At 42.4% G+C, this 24941-nt stretch overlaps 1 protein-coding gene and 1 long non-coding RNA gene across 8 annotated transcripts; one reads left to right on the top strand and one right to left on the bottom strand.

Annotated features, from left to right (window-relative positions):
- Nucleotides 1-1822: 1822 nt before the first annotated feature.
- On the bottom strand, nt 1823-17282 carry OSR2 (odd-skipped related transciption factor 2). Of its 7 annotated transcripts, none has more exons than XM_029591783.1 (4): nt 17147-17282; nt 5335-6076; nt 3981-4080; nt 1823-2578 (listed from the first exon to the last, which is right to left on the bottom strand). In XM_029591783.1, exons 2-4 carry the CDS (start codon nt 5988-5990, stop codon nt 2396-2398), a joined length of 939 nt encoding a protein of 312 aa, XP_029447643.1. In that variant the 5' UTR covers nt 5991-6076; nt 17147-17282; the 3' UTR covers nt 1823-2395. The 7 variants fall into 7 exon arrangements, with proteins under 7 accessions (XP_029447643.1, XP_029447641.1, XP_029447640.1 ...); XM_029591781.1 differs by lacking the exon at nt 17147-17282 and adding an exon at nt 16629-16776; XM_029591780.1 differs by lacking the exon at nt 17147-17282 and adding an exon at nt 10134-10649.
- Nucleotides 14158-23717, top strand: LOC115085587. Its single transcript, XR_003854900.1, has 3 exons — nt 14158-14534; nt 22548-22701; nt 23143-23717. It is a non-coding gene; the product is annotated as an uncharacterized LOC115085587 (long non-coding RNA).
- Nucleotides 23718-24941: the final 1224 nt, after the last annotated feature.

Below are 24941 nucleotides of genomic sequence, written 5' to 3'. Positions count from 1 at the left end.
TAGCACCTAACACATGTAAATTCCATGTAGACTAGGTTATTAGCTATTACTCCCAATGCAGGAAAGCACAGGGCGCTCAATGAACACTTTTTAATGCGGCTAATTTAACTCCAGCCCCAGAGGTAGTATAAAGTAAATTAGCAAGTCAAGGGCTCATGAGAAATAAAAATATACAATCATCTGTGTGTTCTCCTACTTAGTATTGTTGTGACACTTTTATGTACACTGGCTTGATAACAAAAAACAATTTTCTTATGGCCACACAATTTAGACACCCATAGAGCACCAACACACACAACCTACGCAATTATATAACACAGAGAATATGATTTTTTACCTGTAAATATAAATAGTACACTTGGCCATAAACTACATTACTAATAAATCGATTGTATTATGATATGTTGTAACCGAACCTTGTGGCACCTGTTAGAATGTATGAAAGTACCTTTCACCAACCTTAATTTATGTGCCTACATGTAAACCGTTGAGATGGTATTTAACTTAGCGATGGTATAGAAAAGGTTTTAAATAAATAAATAAATAAAATTGTAAAGTGCACTTAATAAAAGACAATTCAGCAAACTCAGCAAAATAACAAAAAAAAAATCGGCCTGAAGAAGCGGGATAAAAAATGGACGCTCCTATTGAGTGCCTGTTGCGCTTGTGAGCACTTGATGCAATTGAGCGCTGTGGATGCACATTTCTCCCTTAGCGCACCCTTTTTTACATAGCCCCTTATTTAAATACTGCATTGGGCACCCAGGGGATGTGGCTGTGTGCATTAGGAAAACGGGCATTTTCAGCGCCCATCTTATTGCATCGGCTCCTTAGTGAATCAGGTACTAAGAAGGATAAAGTTAGCCTGAGTTACATCACCTATGATCTCAGTATTCCAAGGCAGAACACTGCCCCTCTATCTTTCCCTCATTTCTCTCTCAGTGACAGCAAGAAAGGTATTACTTTGAGCTCTTAAAATATTAGTTCTAGAGCTCCTATCTCCCTCTTCATCCGTTGAGTACCTTACTCACCTTACCCAAGGGTTTACAAAGTGTGCTGACATGGCTGCTGCCTCTTTTTGTCCCTTCCTCTGTTTTGAAAACTTTCACCTCTGTGCACCCAATGTTTGCCACTGATTTTTGCTGGCATTAAATGTGGATCTCAAAAGACTTCCTTCTTTCCTGTGCTAAAATTGTATGTGAATACCACGATCCTGCTAGACTACAACAGGCCTAGGTTATCATACCTTAGTACAGTTATATTCCATTGCTCCCCTCTCATTTGACTATGCAAACTTAGCAGTTACTGAAAGCAGCATTACTGGATGCAAATTGTGACCTCTTGTAATTAGATCTTAGCTTCCAGCTGTTAATTGAGCCTTATATTTAGCAGCAATTTGCAAGTGCACTTTCTAGTGTTGGTTTTAGAGCCTCAAAGAACAGAGCTTTTTCCTGTAGTAGTCTGTGATGAATTGCAAAGGGTTGAAGTCAGAGATAATGTGCCTTATTCAATCACATTTTTTTTCTTTTACATAGGAACAGAATAGTAAAAAATTATTTTTGAATAAAACTAGAATAACTGAAGTTGGAAAATTCTCATTCATGCAATATACTAGTTTAAAGTTTATTTTACAGCATATAAAATCCAGTGAAATGCATTAGCCTCCCTTCCCCCGCCCTTCCAAAGACCCTTACAAGCAGTGTGAACAATACTACTAAAGCAGAGATAGCATGTCTAAATTCAGCCACTTTTGTAGTTTTTCCTGTCAGCTAAAACAAGTGCAATAGGCTTCATCGTGGACAAGACAAGACACCAATCCTGGTACTTGAAAAAGAAAATTTTATTTTTGAAATACAGTTTTAAAGATATTTTGACTTCTGATTTTTGTGCATCAAAACAGGACAATAGAAAACATTATTTACAGAGCTCTAAAATGAGCTGCAATATGTACAGACATCTGGCCTAGGCTCTTTTAAGTATAGAACTAAGTCCTTGAGCAGAAGTAATAAGAGCCTTAGCCCTAGCTGGAGACCGATGAGGGGAAGCAATGAGAAACAGGCTGGCTGGACCAGGTGAGATATTCTGACTGCGGAAACAGGGAGATCCTAAATTATCCTACCCAGGGAGTGAAGGAGGCAGGCACAGGATGTGAATGGGCGTGAGGTCCTGGCTGAGGTAGGAGAGTCAGGTGCTGACTGGGATTGGAGCAAGACGTCCTAGTTGAGTTGGAGGAGGTGACCGTCCTGGGCTGATCTGAGAGACAGACGATGGCTGAGGAGGGAGAGGTCAGACTTGCCTGGCTTCAGAGGCCAGTCCCGACCAGGGAGGTCCCGGCTGGAGTGGGAAATGTCAGTCCTGGCTGGGGTTGGGACAGTGAGGTCCTGGCTGGGCAGCTCTAGAAGTCTTGCCGGGGGCTGTGAGTCAGACTGTGCCGTCGCAGGTCGCAGTTCCGCCTGAACACTTTGCCGCACTGCTCACAGTTGTAAGGCTTGATGTCTGTATGGGTAAGAAGGTGAGTTTTCAGATTACTTCTTTGATTAAAGGTTCTTCCACATGTGGGGCATTTGTGTGGAGATTCCTGTTCAGATTTGAAGCAAGCAAAGGATTAATCCTTTACAGACTATTTTAATTTTTCGCTCACATCAAATAATATGAAAAGGGTGGGGGAGGGGGGGGGAGGGAGCACATCTGTTATTGAACCCCCAGCGACAAACGTTTCCATCAAATTATTCTAACTGTTTGCATTTTGTTACTCACATGTATTTCCTCTCTTAGGACTCTAGTTTCCAAAACATTTTGTCCATAGACACAAATTGGGAGAAAGACTTTGGAAAATATATAGAAACATAGAAATGACGGCAGAAGAAGACCAAACGGCCCATCCAGTCTGCCCAGCAAGCTACGCACTTTATCCATTATTTTTTTTTTCCCTTTTTCTCTCTCCCACCTTTTGCTATTGGCTTCCAGTACCCTCCAGCCCTAATTCCCCTCCACCCCACCACCAATTTAGAGAGCAGCGCCGTATCTGCATCCAAGTGACATCCAGATCAATTAGGGGTAGCAACCGCTGTAACAAACAGGCCACACCCTTGCCCCATACTCTTACCCACTCCTGTTTTTATTTTTTTGTTTGTTTTTTTTAATTTTTTAAATTTTTTTGGAGATAGCAGCCCTCCATCCTTCTGCTCCGTGAAGGTGGAACACTAACTACTGGCCACTGGCATCCCGCTCCGTGAATGCCCTTAGAATCATATAGAAAAAAATAAGGAACCATTTAACACATTTGATATTTAAAAAAAAAAAAAAAAAAAGTATTGCTGCAGACAAATGCAAATTAATATATAGGGTCATGTTCCGGGAATACTAAGAGCCTTCTTATGGGCATTCATGGCGCTGGCGCTCGATGTACTCAACATTTTTCCATCGACACCAAATAGAAAAATTGTTTGCCTACATCAGTCCCCAAGTTTCACTGATATTTTCAAGACAGCTTTTTTGAAGGCTGTTTGGCTTGTGGCCCTTTCTATTAAAAGTATCCTGGCAAGTCACTCACTAACTTTCAAGAAAAAAGTGCCATTTAAAAAAAAAAAAAATCTGATAGAAAGAAAATTCCTGAGGTTTTATAACTTTGCGCAAGCAACTGATGAACATATGAAATATTGTTGTATGTCTTGAATAACGTATTTTGCCTGTCTGTCCTATGAGTCCACTTATAGATAAGCCAAAAAAAAAGAGATGAACAAACAAGTAGTAGATGATTTTTTTTTATGACAACATCTTAATGCATTTTGAACTAGCTTTTGAGATGTAAGCTACCTTTCTGCCAAGGCACAGAAGTCTGTCTTGGAAAGAAATTTAAAAAAAGGGTATCAATTTCAGCTCCCAGGGAAATGTAAGTTACTGGCTTATGGCAACTGTTTTAAATGGCTAAGAATGTGATTGCTAGCAACGATTACATCGGCGCTGAAACAGTAACTTACCTGCATATGTAACGTTTTATGAACCGCAAGAGTACGGGATTGACAAAACCCTTTCCCGCATTCCTGACATTTGAAGGGTTTCTCTTTAGAATGGATGTACCTGAAAAGCAATACAAGGTTTGGGTTAAGTGGCTGGAGATAAACACAGAAGAGTCACTTTGCACCCTTACTTCTGATCTTTAATCTTTACAGCTATTCTAAATTGTAAGACAAATTATTCCTGGCATTTGGTTTTCTTAACCAAATAATTCTGTTTATATGCTTAGCCTCTTGCAGAAAGCAGATTTAAAAAAAAAAATGGCATCAGTTCCTGGCTACAGCTCAGAATATAGGCTTTAAAAGGGTTCTCTCCTCTTAGCTAGTCAATTTGTTGAGCATTACAAGTTTATATGTATGAAATAAGCCTAAAAAAAAATACCCAGCACTATGTATGTAAATGCCTCTCTTATTGATGCCACCAGAATAGTTCTGGAATGGCCTATAAAATACTTTTAACAGCTGTGTGGTAGAGGCTGTTTGACTATATCACATAGGGCAGAAGCACTTCTTTTCCTACATAATCAGCTTTAACCTTGAACATCCTGCGTTATAAAAATTACATATTCACTAAATCCCATTAGGTTAGTAGCTGTAAATTTATTACACCCAACAGCTACCTCGCCCACTGAAAAGTACAGCTGCAAAGATTTTAAAACTTAAAATACTTAACCAGTAAACCAATAAGCATACTTTCAGGAAAAAATGATCTTTATAACAAAAAAATAGAAGGGAAGTGAACATTAAAAAAAAAATGTAAAAGGGAAGCAATCATTTAAAAAAAAAAAAAAAGAAAGAAATAAGCATTTCCTATAATCCTGGTACTGCAGAAAAGAAATTTGATTTGCCTGATCCTGGCACTACATTTATCCTGCAGTAGTTTTTAAATATTCTGTGAAATAAAAGGCATTATTATTTCTTTGGGTCAGTCCAGTGAATTTTTCTGCAGAAGCAAATATTCTTATAAGAGCAATAATTAAATTTGCCAGGTGGAACAGGTTGGGAGAGGGGGAGGGGCAAATCCATGTATTTTGTACTAGTAATGAAGGAACTGCAGATTAAAAAATATATCAACGGTGGAACCCACTGCCATTGCAGACGGTCACTAGTATTACAGGAACCAGAGGCATGTCCCTGCCATATACACTAGACTACATTTTCAAAAGATTTCAACAGTAAACAAAAATAACGTTTTGAAAATTAGTATTGGGGGGGGGGGGGGGGTGCATAAGCCGACAGGGATAAATCTAGCAGGCTTGTAGCTAACAGACAAGTAGCAGAGAGTTAAGAGAGAGAGTTATCCAGTGGTGCCACCCACCTGTGGTCCCTCAGATGATCCTGTCTCCGGAAAGCCTTGTGACAGATGTCACAGTTGTAAGGCCTCTCGTCTGTATGGGTCCTCTCGTGAATAAGCAAGTTGTAGGACTTGGTAAAATGCCTGCCACAAAACTTGCAGATAAATTCTTTTTTTGTCTTGGAGGGCAATCTGCCCCTGGAGGGCTTGCGATCCGGGGACAGCTTGCTGATCCCCGAAACGGGGCTGCCAAGTCCCGGGCTCAGCTTGGCCAGCTCGCCGGCCTCGGGGGGGTCCTCCTGCGTGGCAGCCGTGGCCAGGTTGGCAAAGTCAAACCTGGGCCGCTCTTTGCGTAGGCCCGGGAGCATGTGCGCCACGGCTCCTTGCTTTGGGTGGAAGAGCTGGGTGGCGAAGGGCAAGGCCGGGAAGGAGAACCTGGCGTCCAGCAGGCCCTGAGCCGCGGCCATCTCCGTGATGGTGGACCTGGTGATGCCGTGCAGGCTGGGGTAGCCCAGAGTCCAGTGGTTCATGTGCATGGTCTGCACGGCGCTGAGGCCATAGAGCCCTTGCAGGTGGTCCACAGCCGCCGGGAAGGTGTTCACAGCCTGCAGGAAGGAATAGTTCGTCAGCTGCAGGGAAGGGTGAAGCGGGATCGGAGCTGGAAGGGCTTTACTTCCCATCTTGGCCCACGGAAACGATCGCCAGATCTTCTGCACCTTTCTTCTGGGATTGACTGCACCCCGCCAACAGTGGTATCTGAAAACACCTGGGTGGGAGGGGATAAAAAAGAAGAAAGCATTTACTCCCGCTCCTTCGAAAGTTTACCAGCAACGTGATACAAGAAGCAGGCGCAATGGAGTCCCTTGCCAAGGATATCACAAAGCAGGGTCTGCAATAAGCCCTCCGAGCAGGTCACCTGGTGTACTTTTTATTTTTTTTATGTGCATTCCCAGTGCTTCAAATTATTGTTGCACTAGGTAGCGAGAACCAAGTGTCCTGGGTGCCAAGGACTCCCCCACCCCCAGTTGGAGGGTCAGATTGGGGCAAAAGGCTACGGGGAAAAAAATGCCCCTAAAAGTGAGTTTACTTTGCAATGTAGGAGCAGCTTTCCCCCTCTGATTTGTCAATGCTATCCTAAAATGCAAAAAAAATAAATCAAATGAAATCAAAACAAGAAATAGCAAAAGGCTACGGTTAAGTCTGCCTCCTGCTCCTTTAAACACAAATGCGACGCTTCTGGCTAGAAAGAAATCGCTCTTGCCGACGACCCATAAAAGCACCGATTCCAGTGGGTTTAGGAAGATAATAATAAGTTCAGGAAGACTAAGCAATGGGATCCCCCCGTGTGGCCTGCCAAAGCTGCACCTTAAGGCCCAGATCGTGCCCGCTTTGAGACCCCCACCCCCAGCCTGCAGACAAATTGCAGGAGAGGCTGCAGCACCGGGCCGGCTTTAATTACTCGAGGAGACAGGGCTGGGGGGGTGGGAGGCAGAGGTGACAAGGCAGGCCCAACTTCTTCCAAGTCCAGTGCTTATTTTGCCGCCTTCAACAACAACTCATCCATCAAGATAATTGCAGGAGAGAAAAGCAACACTTTTCAAGGTCTACGGCTTCTAAACAAATCCACTTTACACCCAGATCCCTTCCAGATGGTGGGGGGAAGCCACACACAGGAGGAGACGGCACAGGCCTGGGGACCCCCCTCTTCCAGCTTTCTCCATTTACGGAACGGCTTCACCCACACTGGGTGTCACGTTCCCAATAAAGAGAAAAAGCAATTTGTCTATTAAAAAAAAAGAAAGAAAAAAAAAGTCCCAGCATGGTAATGGACCGTAAGGCCTGGGAAGTAGTTTCTGTCTTAGTTTAATGTAATTTGTGTCACTCTCATCAGAAAGGCGCTGTCCGAAACGAAAACTTTACCTTGCCCCTCGGTTCCCCACGGAAAGAGGAAGGCACTGTGCAGGATGGAAGGCGGTGCATTCAGCCAACCAGGGCAGGGCAAATATGGATTTGACAAAATTATGGAGCAGTAAATTCTTATATATATATATATATATATATATATAATTATTATATGTCAATTTAAATAATTCAACTCAAATAATTGCAACATATTGTAACTGATTTCTTTCTTTTTTTTTTTTGTTATTTTTATGGAAGGCCTTACAGTTCATTCTTGAAAAAAACCAAAAGCAAACAATTCGGATATTTCAATTACTCTACATATCATAGGCCAGTTCATAAAATGCACGACACCAATGCCCTAGACTCTAAGATACTGGAAATAAACCGTGCAAGTGGTTCTAGACTCGGTAATAGTAGATGGGGTCTAATGTTTGGAAGCAGCCGTTTTAAATGGCCTACGGCGGGATTATCCCCCATTTCTGAATGCAGTTATATTATTCTCGAGCTAGGCCATGCCCTATTTCTACTGAAATTCTGTTCTCTGAATATCCAGAGAACATTCCCCCCCCTGTTTAGTGCCTTGCTTGGAGCAAGTTATCGGAAATCACCAAAATGTGTTCTAAAAAAGATCGGCTCATATCAGATTGGAAAGCTAGTCTGAGCGGTTGGAGGCTGCTCGGTAAGGTAAATCCTACTTCTGCCCCCAGTATGTGTACTGGAAGTGCCCCAGTGCAAGGGGAGGGACGAGAGCTCTAATCAGAGCTGTGTGACAGTCAGAGGGTTTCACTCAGACCATTCAACCGAAAAGAGAAACTCCCATTTCTAATCAACTTTCTCACCACGAATCACTTTCCATTCTGACTTCAAATTGTATTGTGTACTACATGAGCAGCGCGCTGTTCTTAAATGAAAATATGCCTTCTTTTCAGTTTAACTTGTCTTAAGTTCTACGGATAACATCAAGAATCCTATCTAGTAGGATTCTTGATGTTATTAGTGCACATATAAATACACACACACACACCATTTACTGGGGAGGTAATGATTATTTTCTTAAGACCCGCTTTGTCTATGTTTGTGCGTGTATATATGAAAGATATATATATATATATATATACACACACACTTAACAGGCATAAAATAGTCACCCCTTCTGAGTAGTCTGAAACGTTTGTTTCTTTGAGGTAAGGCGTACACACCCTAACTTAAATCCTTAGCCTGAGGCTTCCCTGCCGTGAAATGCAGTTTAACTAAAACATCATCTCTAGGGTGCATGGGACCTATAATCGATACAGCATTTAGCTAATCCAACTTATGTTAGCATCATTTAATTCCTGATATAGAAGGCTGGCACCGTCCAGATATAAGTCTGAGGGGCTGCATTTGGACACTGTGCTGATAAACTCTATTCCAAAGCAATATCCCTCGGCAAGAGTAACTGAATGCCCTTCCAGATTCAGTATCAAAAAGTGTTAAATATCTCCACTGATCACAAAATACCTGCTGCATACGTGTAATATTAAAATTTGCTAACGTTTTGAACAGGAAAACTATACTTGATACATTTTGTGCGCCCATACATTACCGTTAACCCGTGCAATAGGGGATTACTAAAGAATAATATTTCAGAATTTTGTAAGACATAGTAAAAATGCCAGTGTTCACCTCAGGTTTCATCCAAACCAATGTTAACTAAAGTAATCTGCCTTGTGAAAAACATCAGGGGATCACCAACTAGCAAAAGACGATAGGAGAATGGAGTTTTTAATAAGAATTGACCTAATCGTTTGGCGATTTGCTAAGGGTCATTGTTTTTATATTATAAAGCAATTTCTGTAAAGGGCATCAACTGAAAGATTTTGGAATACAATTAAACATATCACACTTTGCCTGGTATGTTAAAATTTAAATCAAATCTAAACAAAAAGAAAAAAAAGAGTCTTTGAGACCGTTTTAAATAAGTCGAAAAGGGATGCTATTTAACCCCCCTTTTGCCAGCCTTACACAACCTCTAATTAAATTAAAGATATTTAAGCTTAACACAGCATCGTGTCTGTTTATTCACCCACCTGCTTCTCGCTTGCATTTAAACAGCAAGCATTTTTTTCCTACTCTTCCTGGCAACTAGTTAATAAGAAAAAGGTTTTGGTGTCGATGGTTCTCAGAAGTGAAATACTATTTGAGGCGTCCATTTGTTTGCAGGTAGCAGTTAAAACTGCTGGGATTTGACCCAGTATGCAAACCAAATCACATTCATGATCTACTCTGGCTGCTGTTTTCTGCGGGAGATTAGACAGAAGGTATCACTCGATTTTAGCGTACATGGAAGTTTGCTGGCGGCCTAAACCAAGGGCCACACCGGCAAATTAAAAGAATATATTCGTTTTAAAAGAATCCCCGGGGAAAAGGCTGTATAAGCAGAGTGCTCTCAGAACAGGAATTGCACATTTAAATGCATGTGTCTCTAGGTCAGATGTTCTTATGCTGAGTGTTTACATGGGAAATTCATCATATCATTAACCTGCTAAGGTAATGTGTTTGTGTTGGCCAAGCTTTCACTACTAAAACAATAATTGTGTGTACAGAGGTAAAGCAGAGTCCTCAGCTTTAGCAGGCTGCTAAAATGTAACATTAATCTAGGGAGGCTTTTTCCAAATATGCTGCGAGATAAGTTTTCGGTTGAAAAACATTTGCTAAACATTTGACACGTTTTTCAATAGACAAATCAGTAGCGTCTCTACCTGAAAAACCGTAGCATACGTAACAAACGTGACTATCCCTCTCCCGTATGCACGCAAGCATTCAGTCAAAACTTCCCCCTATTGTAAGCCTTCTTCACATAACCAATCTGTAGTGTTGTCCATATCCGAGTTCACATTTGCACATGATCACATCACATTAAGACGACTCGGACTTACCCACCACAGGAAGCTTCTCCCAAGAGCCTCCTAAATATTAAAATGAAGCAATGATCTTAGTCCCTTTGCAATTTCATTAGATCCACAGGGCTGGCGGATTTTTCCACCAGCAGTTTCAGCAAAGCTGTCCCAACGGAGTCCTTGCCGCTGTAAGCATGTTAAGGGATAGTGGAAAGAAGGAGAACTGGTTAAGTTTACGCCTCGGAATCTTGGCGCAGAGTTGCCACAAACAGTCCAGGTTTGTTTTTTGTTTGAGGGGGGGCAGGTATTGTTATTATTATTAATATTATTATTATTTTTGCCGAGTCAGTATGGCTAAAACGCAGACTTTTTTTTTCTCTCTCTCTCTTCTTCCTCCTGCGCCTCTTTGCTCCTTTCACTCTAGCGAAGTTTGGTACAAGTCTGAGTTCAGCCTCCAAGGTCCATCACATTTCAGCAGTCAGTGGCGTGGCGTCTCCGCCCCGCCCACTAGCCGCAGGCCGCCGAACTCTCCCCAGACTCCGGCGTTCTGGTCCCGCCCACCTTGGCACGCTCGGCGTGTAAAGGTCTGAGCGGGCTCCGGGACCCGCCCCGGCTCCGCCCCCTACTTCTATATTCTCGCTAATAACTTTGCTCTGTTTACTCGTGTTTGGATAGCAACTGGATCTTAAAGGGACGACTCTCTTTTTCTGATTTCGCTGTACCAAAAGGTGCCTTACGTTTTTCCTTCTGAAGCACTCCATCCATCTGTAGATTAAACAGTCTACTCTTCTAAAGCGCTGTTCAGGCTTTGACCATCTGGGGAAATAATTTATCACCGTTTTCGTACTAAGTCAATCATAGTAATCCCAGATGGAGTTTGCTCTTAAACGTTTCATGGAGTGCTGTATTCGGCTTTACTTTAAATTCTTTAGATTAATAACATAATCCCAGAAGTATGTAAGTTTTTACTCCTTTGGTTGGAGAGATCAAATTAATATAGTGTATATTTGTCTGATAATTCGACTTTGTCTAAAACAAATTATACCTGCTGTTACCATGTATTTCTCTTTTTAAGCCACCTTTGTTAAAGTATTAGATTCATATACAAGAAATATTTTTGGAAGAACGTGAACTCACGATGAGTAATACAGATATGTTTTATATTTAACACAGATGATTATATCGTAATTTGATCTTTTCGAGAAGATAACATGGAATTTTCAGATATCTGAAACTTTTGAACCCATCCTGATATCTTTGTGGCAGATCAATGTGCAGATATCGTATTTAAAAACGGAAATAGACGCTATTAGCAATTTATAATTTTTAGGAAATGGTGATTTTATGGTGACATTTTCTAATAACATGGAATTGTATTAATTTGCAGAAAGATCGCACATAGCTACACTAGATGTTTTTATAGTCAAGCTGAAACGATTTTCGTTTTCTGGGGTTTTTTTTTTGTAATTTCTTTAATAAGTGTATTTCTTGTTAGAATATCAGAAATAATTCAGGATTGAATTGGAATATTATTTCCAAAGTAATGAAAGACGGAATTAACATATTGGGATATATATTAAATGGTCTCCTAATTTCAGATTTTGTAATATATTGCTCTTGCAAATCAATTTTCCTATTATCTTTAAAACTGGCTCCTTGATCGGACTCATTTCTTCAGAAAAAGAGGAGACATTCTTAAAATCTACTCAGAAAAAGTTATGTAGCAAGGCATTGAGTAATTAAGAAAGTGAAGAAACACATCAGAATTATAAAATTATGGAACACTTTGATTATGCCCTTGCGTGGAAATTGAAATTGCGTGGCATGAAATCTAGTCATTCCCGAAACGGTTTTCGTTTCTTCTGAGGCGAAGTTTACGAAATGCGAACCCCATATATCAAGCGCATTTGGTGAAATGAAATATCATCTTGTCCAAAACAACGAAAATGTAAAATTGACAGGAAAAGGCCGTGTCCAAGATTGTGAACGGTAAAGGAGCGATGACGGTTGGAGAGAGAGAGAGAGAGTGTTACTCTCTATACTTGGTGCACGCTATAGCAGTCTGAAGGTAGGACTTGCCTCAATATTTGGAGTCATATTTTTTGAAGCAGATCATGTATTTACAGCTCCGTGCTTGAAGCGACCAGTTATTGTCAGGCTCAGATCTCACGGGACTCTCTCTCTGCTGCAGTCTTTGCTAGCTCTGGTAGTGTTGCGAGACAGATTTGAACACTACACTTGCAATTTAGATCTCTGGTTACAAGCACTAAAATATCCTAAAGCGTGCCTTTCAAAACTAAAATCAACTTCTTGTAGCTAAAATCGAGCAGCTATTGTTTTAAATGTTTACATAACTAGAAAAGTCAGGGTTTTTCTGTTTAAAACAAGGATTCTTTATAATAGCCGCCCACTAATTAGTAGCGGGAAGATTGTTTCACTCTCTCCTCCTCGGCTATGTTCTAATCTTCAGTGTCACCCAAGAGATAAAAATTAAAAACGGTTTTTAGATTGGATAACTATAAACCGAATTACCCATCGAAGCAAAAATTTTCAAATTTGGCTATCTATATATACATTTATTTTTACAAAAACACATCACGAAAATGGTAACACTATTCTTTAAGTGTAAGGTATGTGGCACATGTTATCTTCGATCAGTATCTAATTTTTGTAGTGCTGCTTGAAACTGTTTGTGAAGTATACTCTTAGAATAAGGTGACCCGCCGTATCACTATTCCATTATTCAGTATAGTATGACATTGAAATTCAATAGCTAGCACCCCCATTTAATATCGTCTGATATTTCGTGTTCTACGCCTCTCGGAGTTTTATTATACCGTACTATATGACAAGATATCTTGCCTGACGGTAAACTGATGTTAAAATTATGGCATTCCTCTCAATCTTCTCCTAGATCACGAGATCAGAAGTAAAGTCAGCGAACCAGGGGAAGAATGATTAATATATTCTAACATGTGGCAGCAAAATTATTTTTAACAGAAAACCCAGCTGTTACTCTAGAATCTGCCACATACAGTATTTCTTTACAAAACCTTTTCCACACAGTAGTATATATAAAACCGTAGTCATGGTGGCACTTCTTCCCGTCATTAACAGCTCTCTCTTTCTAAAGCTGTCGCGCTGACACGGACAGAGGCCACTTTATCGCCTGTCTTTCCTCGCCATCCCTTATCGTTTGTACACATTTTCCTGCAAATGTGTACGTTCCCAATGTCTTAGAGCCTCAGAGCTGCCGAAATGCTGCCGTTTTCCTGCAGGTGTTAAAGCCTTAGGTGCCAAACTGCGACAAATAACACGCCGAAGCAAAAAAAATAAACCGGAAATAAATAATGTCTTGCGCTGAATGCATTTCTCAAAAGTTACTAAACCGAAGACAAATCTGATTAGTGTTCAGTCAATGGGGAGAAGACCGACCGCAATGGGGCCTTTCACAGCAAAACACACATAATAGGGATGTCACAAATCCATGTGCGAACCTACTGCCGCACATGACACACACAGGCATACAGCAGCATCCAGACACACATAGGAAGGGGATCGCACAGAGGCACAATTAGAACTCAGGGCAGACTGCAGGAACTGGGCTTGAGATCCAAGCCTTTACGAAAATTAATTTGTAGTCACCACTGACCCTGATTTCGTGATAAAGTGCAGCCTACCAACTTTTACGTTCACACATCTCTGCTTAGCTCATTTTGCGCTGGCCTGAAGAAGGGAGTGTCACACGTTTATGAAATTGTGCCAATTAAACGGTATCCTCTACAACTTTTGGTGACTTTTCTAGCCACGTGCAGAGAGAATCAATGAATCTGGTAGGCTGGGGGTATTTGAAAACAGCGATGGAAAAAAAAACAAAAAACGTGGCCCAGGCTGTGCAGAAGATTCCTGGAAAAGCATCGTCGGGGGGGACAGGACAGGACGAGGACGGGGCGCCGGGGATGGCTCAGTGCCCGCCAAAGTGGACAGCGCGCCCGGAGCCTCTGCAGCTCGGGGCTGAAAGGAGGAAGGGGCTGGTGGCGAAGAGCCGCAGCGCCCCCTGGAGGCTCGGGCTCTGCACTGCGTCTCTGGCCAGCTCCGCCAAAGAGCCGGCGGGGGTGGGAATGAACCGGGGGGGCGGCCGGCGAAGCGTGCGGGAGAGGCCGCCCCCAGTCCCGGCGCGGAACACGCTCCGGGCTTTTACCGGGGCAGGGCCATTCTAGCGTGCAATTGCAAAGGGGTTAAAAACGGGCATCGGTGGGACCCTGGGTCTGCAGCAAATTCTGGACTTGAATTGTCCAGGAAGTAGGATCCGCTTCCCCAAGGATCGCTAGAGTCGACCAGCAGCCGTCAGATCGTAAATGCTTTCTGCCGTCGCTGTGCACTTCCAAGGAGGCAGGAGAACTGAAAGCGCTGCAGAGCGTGAAAAAGTTAGCGCGGAAGGTACGAAGGTCCCCCTTGCAGAGCGCATCGCTCCGAGCGGCCATGATCCGGTATAGGTGGGGGGGAGCGAGAGCGGCGCATTTCCTTCCGCACAGGTGAAGGAGCAAAACGCGGGCCGGGAGCCCAGTGGAAGATAAAAATTCAAAAACCAACCAACCCCAATCGCAATGGGATTTATTAATCCCGCCGGGCATTCATTGGCGGCTCCTTTCCCTGGCTCGGGCGGAAGCTATGACCTGGGCTCCCCGGGAGTTTTGGTCAGGTTTTTGATCCCCACCCCGGCTCAGAAATAATTGGAGAGAGACTTTTGCATTTTTTTTTTTTTAATAAATTTATATTCTTTTGAAAATGCCCTAAAAAGGTTTCTGCAAGGCAGAAGCTATCGCGTAGCTGGGGGAGGTAAACAACTGAGCAGATCGCGTTTCTTGAATTTGTCAAAGCTTGGAAAAATGAACCTGGCCGGAGGAGAAGTCCTAAGTAGCACCCCCAAGGGACCCCAGACGTATACCGCTTAAAAAAAAACAAACAACAAAATAGTGTGAATCCTAGTTAGAAAGCAAAACGAATAACTTCGGTCCCTTTTTAAACTTTGCACTTGCCGAAATTCTTTTTTTTTTTTTTTTTTTTCCTTTTTAATCTACAAACCGATTTTATAGCTGAAATCGCAGAAATTAATTCAGGGAGGCCAAAAGAAAGGAGACGTAGGACAGCTGAAAGGTGAGAGCCCGGGAATGGGATCACGCCCGAAACAGAAACATCGCGAAACGGTGGGGACATGCACTCGCCCTTCACTCCTCCTGCAAAATGCACTCTTCGCCGTGGACCCGTTCGCCTCTTCCTGACACGTGCTCATGAAAGCTGTAGGTTCCGTACAATTATTATTCGTGTGAGCTCTCTTTGCCCCTTGGACTAGGAGAAGAGACAGGACCCTGGGGTTTCTTGTCATCTGCTAATGAATTTACTGTACAGTGCGATCCCTGAGACCTCCATAACGGTAACCCGTCAAGTTGCAGATTTATACTCCGCACTGGCAACACTGTCCGGGCCTGCAGTATTAAAATCCCAGAAGTTCCCAAAGCCTCATCAGCAAGCCAGAGATAAAAGCAACACTAGAATTTCTCAGACAGGGAAAGGAACGTGAAAAGCAGGGTAGCAGAACATTTACTGTTTTTAAACATCTCATCACAGCTTCCGCACTGCGGCGCAGGCCTCCCTCCCCCAACCTCCTCTATAGAGTTTGGATTTTGCTCCCAAAGAATTTTTGTGGGTGTCTTTTGTGCTTGTCAAAGCCGAACAGATGCTCCCAAGACACACAATTTAGGGATCATTCATAACAGGTTTTTGTCCCCTTTAGCACTGGCGCAAATAGCCTTTATAACATAGCGCGAACACTGTTAGCGCTGGCTTTAAGCTTCGTTTACGAGAGTCCCGAGTCTGCAGACCTAAGGACCTCATTTACTAAATCTTTTCTCTCATTTTCATGGGGAAAAAAAACTCAGCAAGTCTTTATACAGCGAGTAGGCTGTATAAAGCAATTTATGAAAACAACTGGGGTCTGCCTAGCCATCTTTGTGTTTCACATTTACTACTGCTGGAAGGCAAGGGCAAAGTTTAAAAATCGCCCTCCACCTTCAATAATCTAATGTGGATGCTGTAAGATTAGGCTTTAGATTTAATTACTGGCCTTTCCAAATGGAAACTCAAGGCCATGTCCCATCGCTAGAGAGCTTACAATCTAAGGAGGTTGTTTACTGAGCATTTTCCCCAGCGACAGAGAAGTATCTTGCCAAAGCTGGCAAGGAGGGGCAGCGGATTTGAACGCCGAGTCCCCCTGATTTTCAGCCTGCTGCTCTATCCAGGAGGCTGTTCTGCGGGTAGGAGCCTGTTTCTCAGGTTTGATACCGCCCAGCAAAGCTGCTCATTTTGGTCCTGTTTTCCCACGGATCTCTAATGTGCCCGGGTAAAGCCGCTGCTTCATGGAGCCTCCATCCGACCCTGTTTCTTTTAATGACAGGCTCCATAATTTATTTACCACCTTCTCTGCCAAAATATGCCTGGCCCACTCCACGGCGAAATCGCGCTGGGCTTGCTTACTTTTCTCTGCCCGAAGTGAGCTCCGATCAGCTCACGTCCTCAAACAAGACTCCGGTGCACCTTGAATTTCGACGTTGTGCTTCCCAGGAGATGGATTAGGCCTCCTACAAAATGTCTCCTTTTATAAAGAAAACGAGGCAAAACGCCTCCGTACCGATGTGAACATTTTATTCTCTTTTATAGCATACATTTTTTTCTGTTAGTATATAATATAGAACCATATATCTTATCGAATTTATCTCGTATTAATTATTAGACTTTTGTGCCCAGAAAATCGTGAATCCCTCCGTCCTAGCTGCGCTGCTTATGGAGAAGTCACAAAGCCCCCTTGCTCAGGGTGAAGGTTCTCGTTATCATGGGGCAGACAAGCAGCCAGTCCGGCAGCAAAAAAATAAAAATACCGTGAGAGCAGGAGAAAACTGTAACTTCAGTAAACGGATGGTGGGGGGAGGGTCAGCAGCGCTTGGCCACCTTGCCTCCGAAACGGCCTTTTGCGATTGCAGGTGCTGAAGCCTTACGAGCAGCAGGTGTAGCAGCCACGCACCGCGCAGACTTCGGCTGCCTCCCCGCAGGACCCGGCGCGCCCGCCACCTTTTGCCGGCAGAGCTGCCGATGGCTTCTCTCCGCTCTCACTTTTCCCGCTCTCTCTCTTTTTCGCGGGAGAGTTCTGGCTCGGGCTCGCCTTTTCCCGGCGGTGATGTGCGCAGCTGTTCAGGATCACTGGCACTTACAGACTTAAAAAAAAAAAATAAAATCGGAATGCTTGGCCAGCAGTTCTTTAACTTTTATTATAAGAAAAGTGTGACAGTTAAAATGCACCGAAGTTTTTTCCTCCTTATTGCAATCCTTATATTTTTCAGGCACGCTTTTTGAGTGCACTATTAGCAATTCGAAATAAACTTTTTTTTTTTTCGTTTCTTTTATCTGTGGCTGTAGATGCAGAATTTTTTTCAAGGTTTAAAATCAGATCTAAAACTCGTAATTTAACATTTTTGTTGTGTTCATTGACAATTTTCTGTATATTTTTTTAAAATATTTTTTTAATATAAAGTAATGTGATTGCCTGCATTCTTATATCTTTTTAGAAATTAATTTTTGTTCTTGCCCATTTTTAGCTGCATTGTAAAACACCAGCCTTGGCAAAAATGTGTCCCTAGCCGCTGAGCAGGACGTAGCAATAAAAAGTGTCTTTTTCACGTTGCATTTCACAGCCCCCTTGGAAAGCTGTGTCTGTAAGTAGGACAGGCACTTCCAAGGCATATCCTCTTTCACTGCAACTTAATCAATTAACAAAGACATCAAGACCGCATATGATTTTGGCCAATATTAAATCCATTTATTACTGCAAACAATTGAAAATATTACTTTTTTTCTTTTTACTTGTTTTCATTTTACTTTGTGTTGCCACTTTTAGGAAATCACTGGGTGGGTGTGGAACTCGTTTTTTCCAAAATAATATAAAACTGATCAAGAAATTCTGCCTCATTTCATGGCACATTTCTTCCGAAAATGGCTGTCTTGCTTTCCGCCTATGTTTAAAATACAAAACTTATGACCTAATTGCCGGGGGAATTAAATGAAAAATAAAGAACAATTTTGTTGATCCCTCTTATAACAGTATTTTATTTGGACTTGAGGCTCTGATAATATTGTTTTTCTAGTCTCATATGTTCTCAGATTCAATGCATCAAGTTAAAATCCTTTACTTAAGCAAGCTTGCAGTTTTTATTGGTGTAATTTTCTTTTCTCTGCCTCCTTTTTTGGCCCTAGCTGTTGATTTCTCACCTATTTTGAACTAGATTTGGCAGACATTTTACAAGGTTATTATTAGTTCTTTTAAAATTAACAGATCATTAACATTTTATTCATAGAAGCTACCAAGGCTAAATTCTCACAGCTCTTCTAGTTTAGTATGACTCATAGGCAGATACATTCCATCATCTTTACTTGCTGCTTATTAACTATTAATTTTGGAAAATAAAGAGCATTTTAAAGACTAATTGTTCACAAGCAAGGTGAAAGGTTTGAAAACTATCCAGTTTGGTAACATATCTCATCTCTGTTTATCCTCTATTTAAGGTCTGTTTAATCATTTAATTTACAAAAAAAAAAAGGCAATTATAACATAAAACTGAATAAAACATCTTGCACATATCTCTAAAAGGTAGGAATTTGAAAAAGCACCATACACTCTAGTGGCTAGGAATTTTAATTTTTAGGGGCTCAATAACAACTATCTTTTTGGGACCAGTATTAAAGAATAACACCAGCGCAGAAAGTGCTTTTGTGTTTACAGCCCCGCGTTAAGCCTGTTTGGGCTAAGATTTAGGGGCAACCCACAAGAAGTTGCAATTCATGATTTAACGACCTGTTAAACCGATGTGCCTTGATTATACTATTGCTGTACAAAGCAATTTACAAAAAGATTTTGGGCCTGTCTTGCCCTCTTTGCTCCAAAATGTACTGCTGCTGATAAGCCGGCACAAATTTGGCTGCAGAGGTTTGTAAACATTTTTCCACTTGGAATTTTGTTGTTGTTGGTTTTTGTTTGAGGTTTGCCATACAAAATTGTCGATTTGATATAATTTAGTAGGCTTCCCATCTTTTAAGAAATCAGTGGGAAAAAACAGATTTTTCTCACCCATCTCTAGTCTGCAGGAAGAAGGCCATGGGACCCAGCTAACCTTTGCTTTTTTCCCCATCAGCACTGCACCCAAGGGCCATAGATACTAAAGGTTCTATCCCATCTTGTGTCTGTGGGCAAAATGTTTTGAACTCTAGCGCAAATTTGTGCTATGCTTGTCCATTTGCCCCATAGATATTCTTCTCCATGACATTTGTAAGTTGGGTACATCATATATGCTGTCTGAGCATTCCATTCCCCATAGCCCTAAATTGTCACATAAACAGACCTAAGGCATTTAAACAATTGATATCCCCTTTTTCCCTGCTGCTTTTTTGTATGACATCCAGAGTTCAAATATATCTGAAGTGGTTTGAAAGTTCCTTCCACCTTGCTAATTCTACCTATAGGACTGGGATGGTGCTGAGACAGCACTACATTCCCTTTCACCCACCCAACCCCTCCCCAATATAATAGTCGAGGAATGAAGCAGTTAAAGAGTAACCGGTGATGATATTGTAAAAATCAACATGAAGATGATGTTTTACTGTGATGAACCCCTTAAGGTGCATATTAAAAACAAAATTGTGTGAAGCGACTAATACATTTCATTAAATGAAATGACATTTGCTCTGCAGGACATTGAATAGCTCAAGAAAGTTCTAATATAAATTAGACCCTTTCTGTTTATGAGAATAATCCTCAGTGAATAGAAGCCCATAAACATAAGAATACATCTCTGGTCATAGATGGATGGTTTATTAGAGGTTTGTATCAGTGTTTTGCTAGATTTATGCACATTCTTAGCTCTCGTCTAACTACCACGTACAAATAATACTGGACACCATTTCTGGATTGCTACAAACACCCTAAGAATAAAGGTTAACAAACGAGTCGATACCCTTTTTATTCTGCTCGCTTTAATCTAGGATGAGGAAATGCTTTCTCAGAAATGGCTCAATGGCCTCCTAACTTGTTCCATCTGAGCTTTACTGACTTACAGATGCCTCCTAAACATTTTTTTTTCAATGCCACTTGGAAAAAGCTTCATTTAGTTAAAACTGAAATCAGGAGGTGCAATGAACTGAGGGCAGAATTACCCAATCCTTACAGTGGAACCGAATAGTGCTGGCGGGAAGCAGCCATCGGCGATGCCAGCTCCAACTGCATCCTCTGAAGAAGGGAGGCAGGGGACTTGCTCACAGCTTATGAGCCCAGAAAAGAATTCATAGGACCCCCCCCCCCCCCCCAAACTGTACAAGTTTTACTTTCTTCATGGAAACGGCCAGTAGACATGGATGGGGGCACAAGTCAAAGGGGGTTCCTCAGGAAGCCAGGAGTATAGAAGCCACAGGTTGTAAAGTGAAACCCATCGCATGCCATCAATGGAAATATTATTCCCTATAGAGGATTAGCAAAGCATTATATTTCTCCGTCTTGGAATTCTAGAGATGTGAAAAAAAAAAAAAGTTAACAGATGAAGAGGAAACCAGGACAGTGACAGTGGGTGAGTATGAGTTTACGGGCCACAACAAATTATCACAGTCACTGCACATCTAATGAATAGGGGTGCCAGATGCCGATTAGTAGATGCATATTTTAAAAGTGCACACACATTTATACAATTAATAATTTACAACTTTGAAAAGACACTGGATGAAAACATTTCAGTGAAAATACTTTTCTGCCTTTGTCTTTATTCTCATCATTCTGTTTTGATGAGAATGGTCTGTCTTTTGATTTCTTCTCCCACCTTCCTATCTTTTTGACTTTCCTACTTTCCCATTCTCTTCCTGGCCCTCTGAAGCTTATTCTCTAATGTCCCTTTCCTCTGCCACTATTTTTTTTTTTTTTACTTCTCTCTCTCCGTCTCATCATTTATTGCTTTGCACCATCTTTTTCCTCCTCTCCAACTCTGGCCCTAGCCCTCCTTTGATGCTTATTCCTCCTCCTTTCTTTCTCTCTCTCACCCACCTTCCACCTCTCTATTTCTCAATCCATAATCTCCCCTTCCATCTTTTTTCCTCTTCTTAGTCATTTCCTCTTTTCCATTCTCTGTTCTTCCCACTGTATCTCAAAACCCCTCATACTCTGCACTCTGTCTCACTCCTCCCAACTTCCTATCAGCCCTCTGTTTCTCGGCTGCTTCCAGCTCACCTCTCCCATCCCTTAAGGTTCTTTATCCTGATCTCTTCCTTTTCCCTCTATTGGGCCATCTTTCCTGTCCTGCCTTCTCTCTCCAGTGCCTACCCTCACCAGTGGTACATTTAAAACAGTGCCAGTAGCACGAGTGCACTGGCCATGGGTGCAGGAGCATGCTCGCTTGTACTGCTGCTTCTCTCTCCTCCTATGGTCTATTGGCTCTCCCTGGACAGGACAGAAACACTTCCCGCTTGCTACCACTATCGTTCTCTCCTTCCCATGGGCTTGACCCACAGCTTTTCCCTCCCCAGCTCTCTCACCCCTTTTTGTCTTGAATCCCCTCCCCAGTTTCGATCACTCCCTCCTCCTCGGGTAAACCACTCGGCTTTGGTTCCCCCCACCCAATCTTTCTTCTCCCCCCCCCCTCAGCTTTTTTTTTTCTCTGCCCCCCAGGCTCATCCCCTCCCCCCATTTCTCACTCCCCTCATCACCCCCTCCCAATATAATTCAGCATTCTCAATCTTCCCCTCCCCCAGGCTTGGCCCCCCCCCCCTCTCCAGTTCTATCTCTCTGCCCCTCCAGACTCTGCCCCCTCCCCATCAGTTATCTTGCTGTTTCCACCTCCCAGCAAAAATCTCCGCTTCCTTCCTAGGCTTGACATCCCTGCCTAGCTTTCTTGCTCTCTGTATGCTCCACTAGGCTCAACCCTCCCAAGACCCTCTAGCATTCGCTGTTTCCCAATCCTAGTAAGATCCCTGTCCCACTTTCTCTCTCTGCCTCCCAGCTTTCTCTCTCTCTGCTCTGGGCTCAAATCCCCATTACCCATCCCAGTTCTCTAGTTCTTCCCACCCTCCAGCTTTCTCTCTGCCCCACCAGGCTCAATCTTCCCTCACATCAAGACCCCCTCAGCTCTCTATCTATGTCCCCCCAGGAAGTCCCTAAATTTCTCTTTCTGCCCCTCCCCTCCCATCTGACTCCCTTCTTCCTCTGCTCTCTCTTTCTCGCTTCTACACCCCAAGCCCCTCTCTAGCTGTCTCTTAGGTTTCACCCCCCTCCCCCCACTGCTTCAGCCTCTTCTCGTCAGACCCGTGCAGCCTCCTTTGTCTTCTAGCCTGTGTGGGGCCAACACTGACACCAATGCGTTTTTCTTCCAGCTGCATAGGCTGACGCTTCCTCCTGGTCCCTGTCCTGAATTCTGAAAAGTAAACACAGAATTCTGTGCTGGAGGGGAATTCTGCACAAACTCTGTGCAACTGCACAGCACGGAATTCCCCGAGGAGTAACACAGAGGACAGTCTACAAATACAGGTAAGTAAATGAACTAGAGAGATTGCTCTGTTTAAGGTATCTGCCTGTAATATTTGAATAAACCCGTGATTCATGAGTTCTGGCATGGTGAGCTCAGGAATTGATCCTTTGGGGTACCTAGAACACAATTATCTTTATCCCTCACAAGTGTTTTTGTTTCATGTTTATAAAGTGCTTTGGACGAAGATGCTATATAAAAACTGTAATCTTTTTATTATATATTATACCAGTCTGTTAGTGTTTCTTTGCCAGACTTGACACATTATTTCATGAATTTTCTGGTGTTAGTAGTATGTTCCTTTCGAATTCCTTGTCAGGGCAGCCCAGTTGGATAAAGATTATCAAGTGATTCACTACATACTTAAGATATGGTTGTTCTGCCAGGTTTTCAACTGCTGATATTTTTTGAATTTTAAGAAGGCTGCTGCTATTTTATTTTAGGCAGGGCTCCTGCAAGAATATTTGGCACCCTTGTCGAGCCTTCAGTCATGCACCCCCCCCTCGCCAGATTACCTATTGGGGGCAACATGAGCACAGTGCTCCCTCCTACTGGCAACATTAGATCTGACATCACCACTCTATGCCTCACACTGGCAGGATTTTGCCACTCCCATAGTTTTGGTGCTCTAGGTGACCGCCTACTTTTCCTAATGGAAGCACCGACCCTGATTTTAAGTTCATTGGTGACATTTATCTTTTGTTTAAATTGTATTTAATTTGTTTGAATTGTATTGTATTGTATTTGTTTGAATTGTATTTAATTTGTTCTTTTGCCTACACTGTGTGGGCAGTAATGGGTTTGGCATGAGCATTTTATATTGTGGGGATGATGACTTATATATGCGGTGCCTATTTATCAGTACGATTCTGTATTGTTCATTTTGCTGTAATCTCTCATTTATAGCATGCCAGTGAATGGGCATGTATCAAATAAAATGTAATGTTTGTTATGTTTGCACTTAAAACATTTAATAAATGGTGCCATCACTGTAAAAATGTACTAAAAATATGCTACTACCACAGTCAAATTAAAATCCTGTCATAGCCTCCACATGCTCTGGAATGCTGAAGTCACTTTTGGCCCTGCACATATCCACAGCATGGAATTCAAGGGTGATTCTGTGAATTAAGTCTGAAATCTTGAACAAACTTCTGATGGGAAAGTGAGGTTAGAGGCTAGACAGGAACAGTTGTAGTCTTGCTCCACAAGGGTGGGAAAAAAGAGGAAGGAAAAAACTACACCCATGATAGTTTGGCATCCAGGGTAGCCAAAGTAATAGGAACACTGCTGAATGAAAAAACAGCACAGGGTTTCCTACCCCTCATCTAAAGGCACAGCTAACTGGTCTCAGAATCAGGTTTAAAACGTTGGGACCATAGGCAGAGTGCTATTGTGGCACCTCTAGAAAACTGTGCAAGCATATGGTCCTAAAGCAAGTGAGAGCAGGCTCCTTTATGAGCCAGTTATATAGTTGGTGCTTTCAAAATCTGGCTTCCTAGGCAATTGACTGTGTTACCCTATGCCTAAATCTGGGCCTGATTAGTCTGGTGTTCAGGATATCTGTAGGCATATTCACAATCGCAGTCCTGAAAACCTGACTAGCTAGATTGCCTCCAGAAGAGGATTAGGAAACCCTGGAATAGTGCAATAACTTAAAGCCAGTGGGTTACAGGGTGCTAGGCCTGGTTTCACAAGAGGAAGATCTTTGATGCATTGATCAGAGGGCATACAGCCAACTTTTCAACATGATTAGGGGTGCTAAACTTCACATAGATTACCCCTCCCTGGACACAGTGAAGGAGTTTATTCAATATTGAGGGGGATGTTTAAGCATCCACTGCTCTCACAGAGCTGGCATCTACGTCAGAAGGAATGTAGTAGATGTGGCATATCTGAAATTCAGTAAGGTGTTTGACTCTGTTCTGTACAGAAGACTGGCAAGCAAATTAGCCCATCTGGGAGTTTAGAGAAAAATCTTATAAGCTAAGCAATAGGACACAGAGAGTGGTGGTCAACAACGTTCATTCTGTTGAAGGGAATTGCTATAGGTATCAGTGTTGGGCCCAATCCTCTTCAATAGGTGAAATTGTGGAAAGGCTAGAAAGGGAACAGGCTGTTGAGAAGGAGCAGGATCTCTTAAGAGGATGATCTCCACTAAGTCATGCAGCATCTCATTTGCTGATTGAGGATCCACTTCCCTTTCAGCAGCCATAGAAGCAACTTTTCTTTGAGCAGTGTC

The sequence above is a fragment of the Rhinatrema bivittatum genome, chromosome 2, assembly GCF_901001135.1.
Source record: "Rhinatrema bivittatum chromosome 2, aRhiBiv1.1, whole genome shotgun sequence".
NCBI classification, from domain to species: domain Eukaryota; kingdom Metazoa; phylum Chordata; class Amphibia; order Gymnophiona; family Rhinatrematidae; genus Rhinatrema; species Rhinatrema bivittatum.
This window is presented reverse-complemented; position numbering and strand designations above follow the sequence as displayed.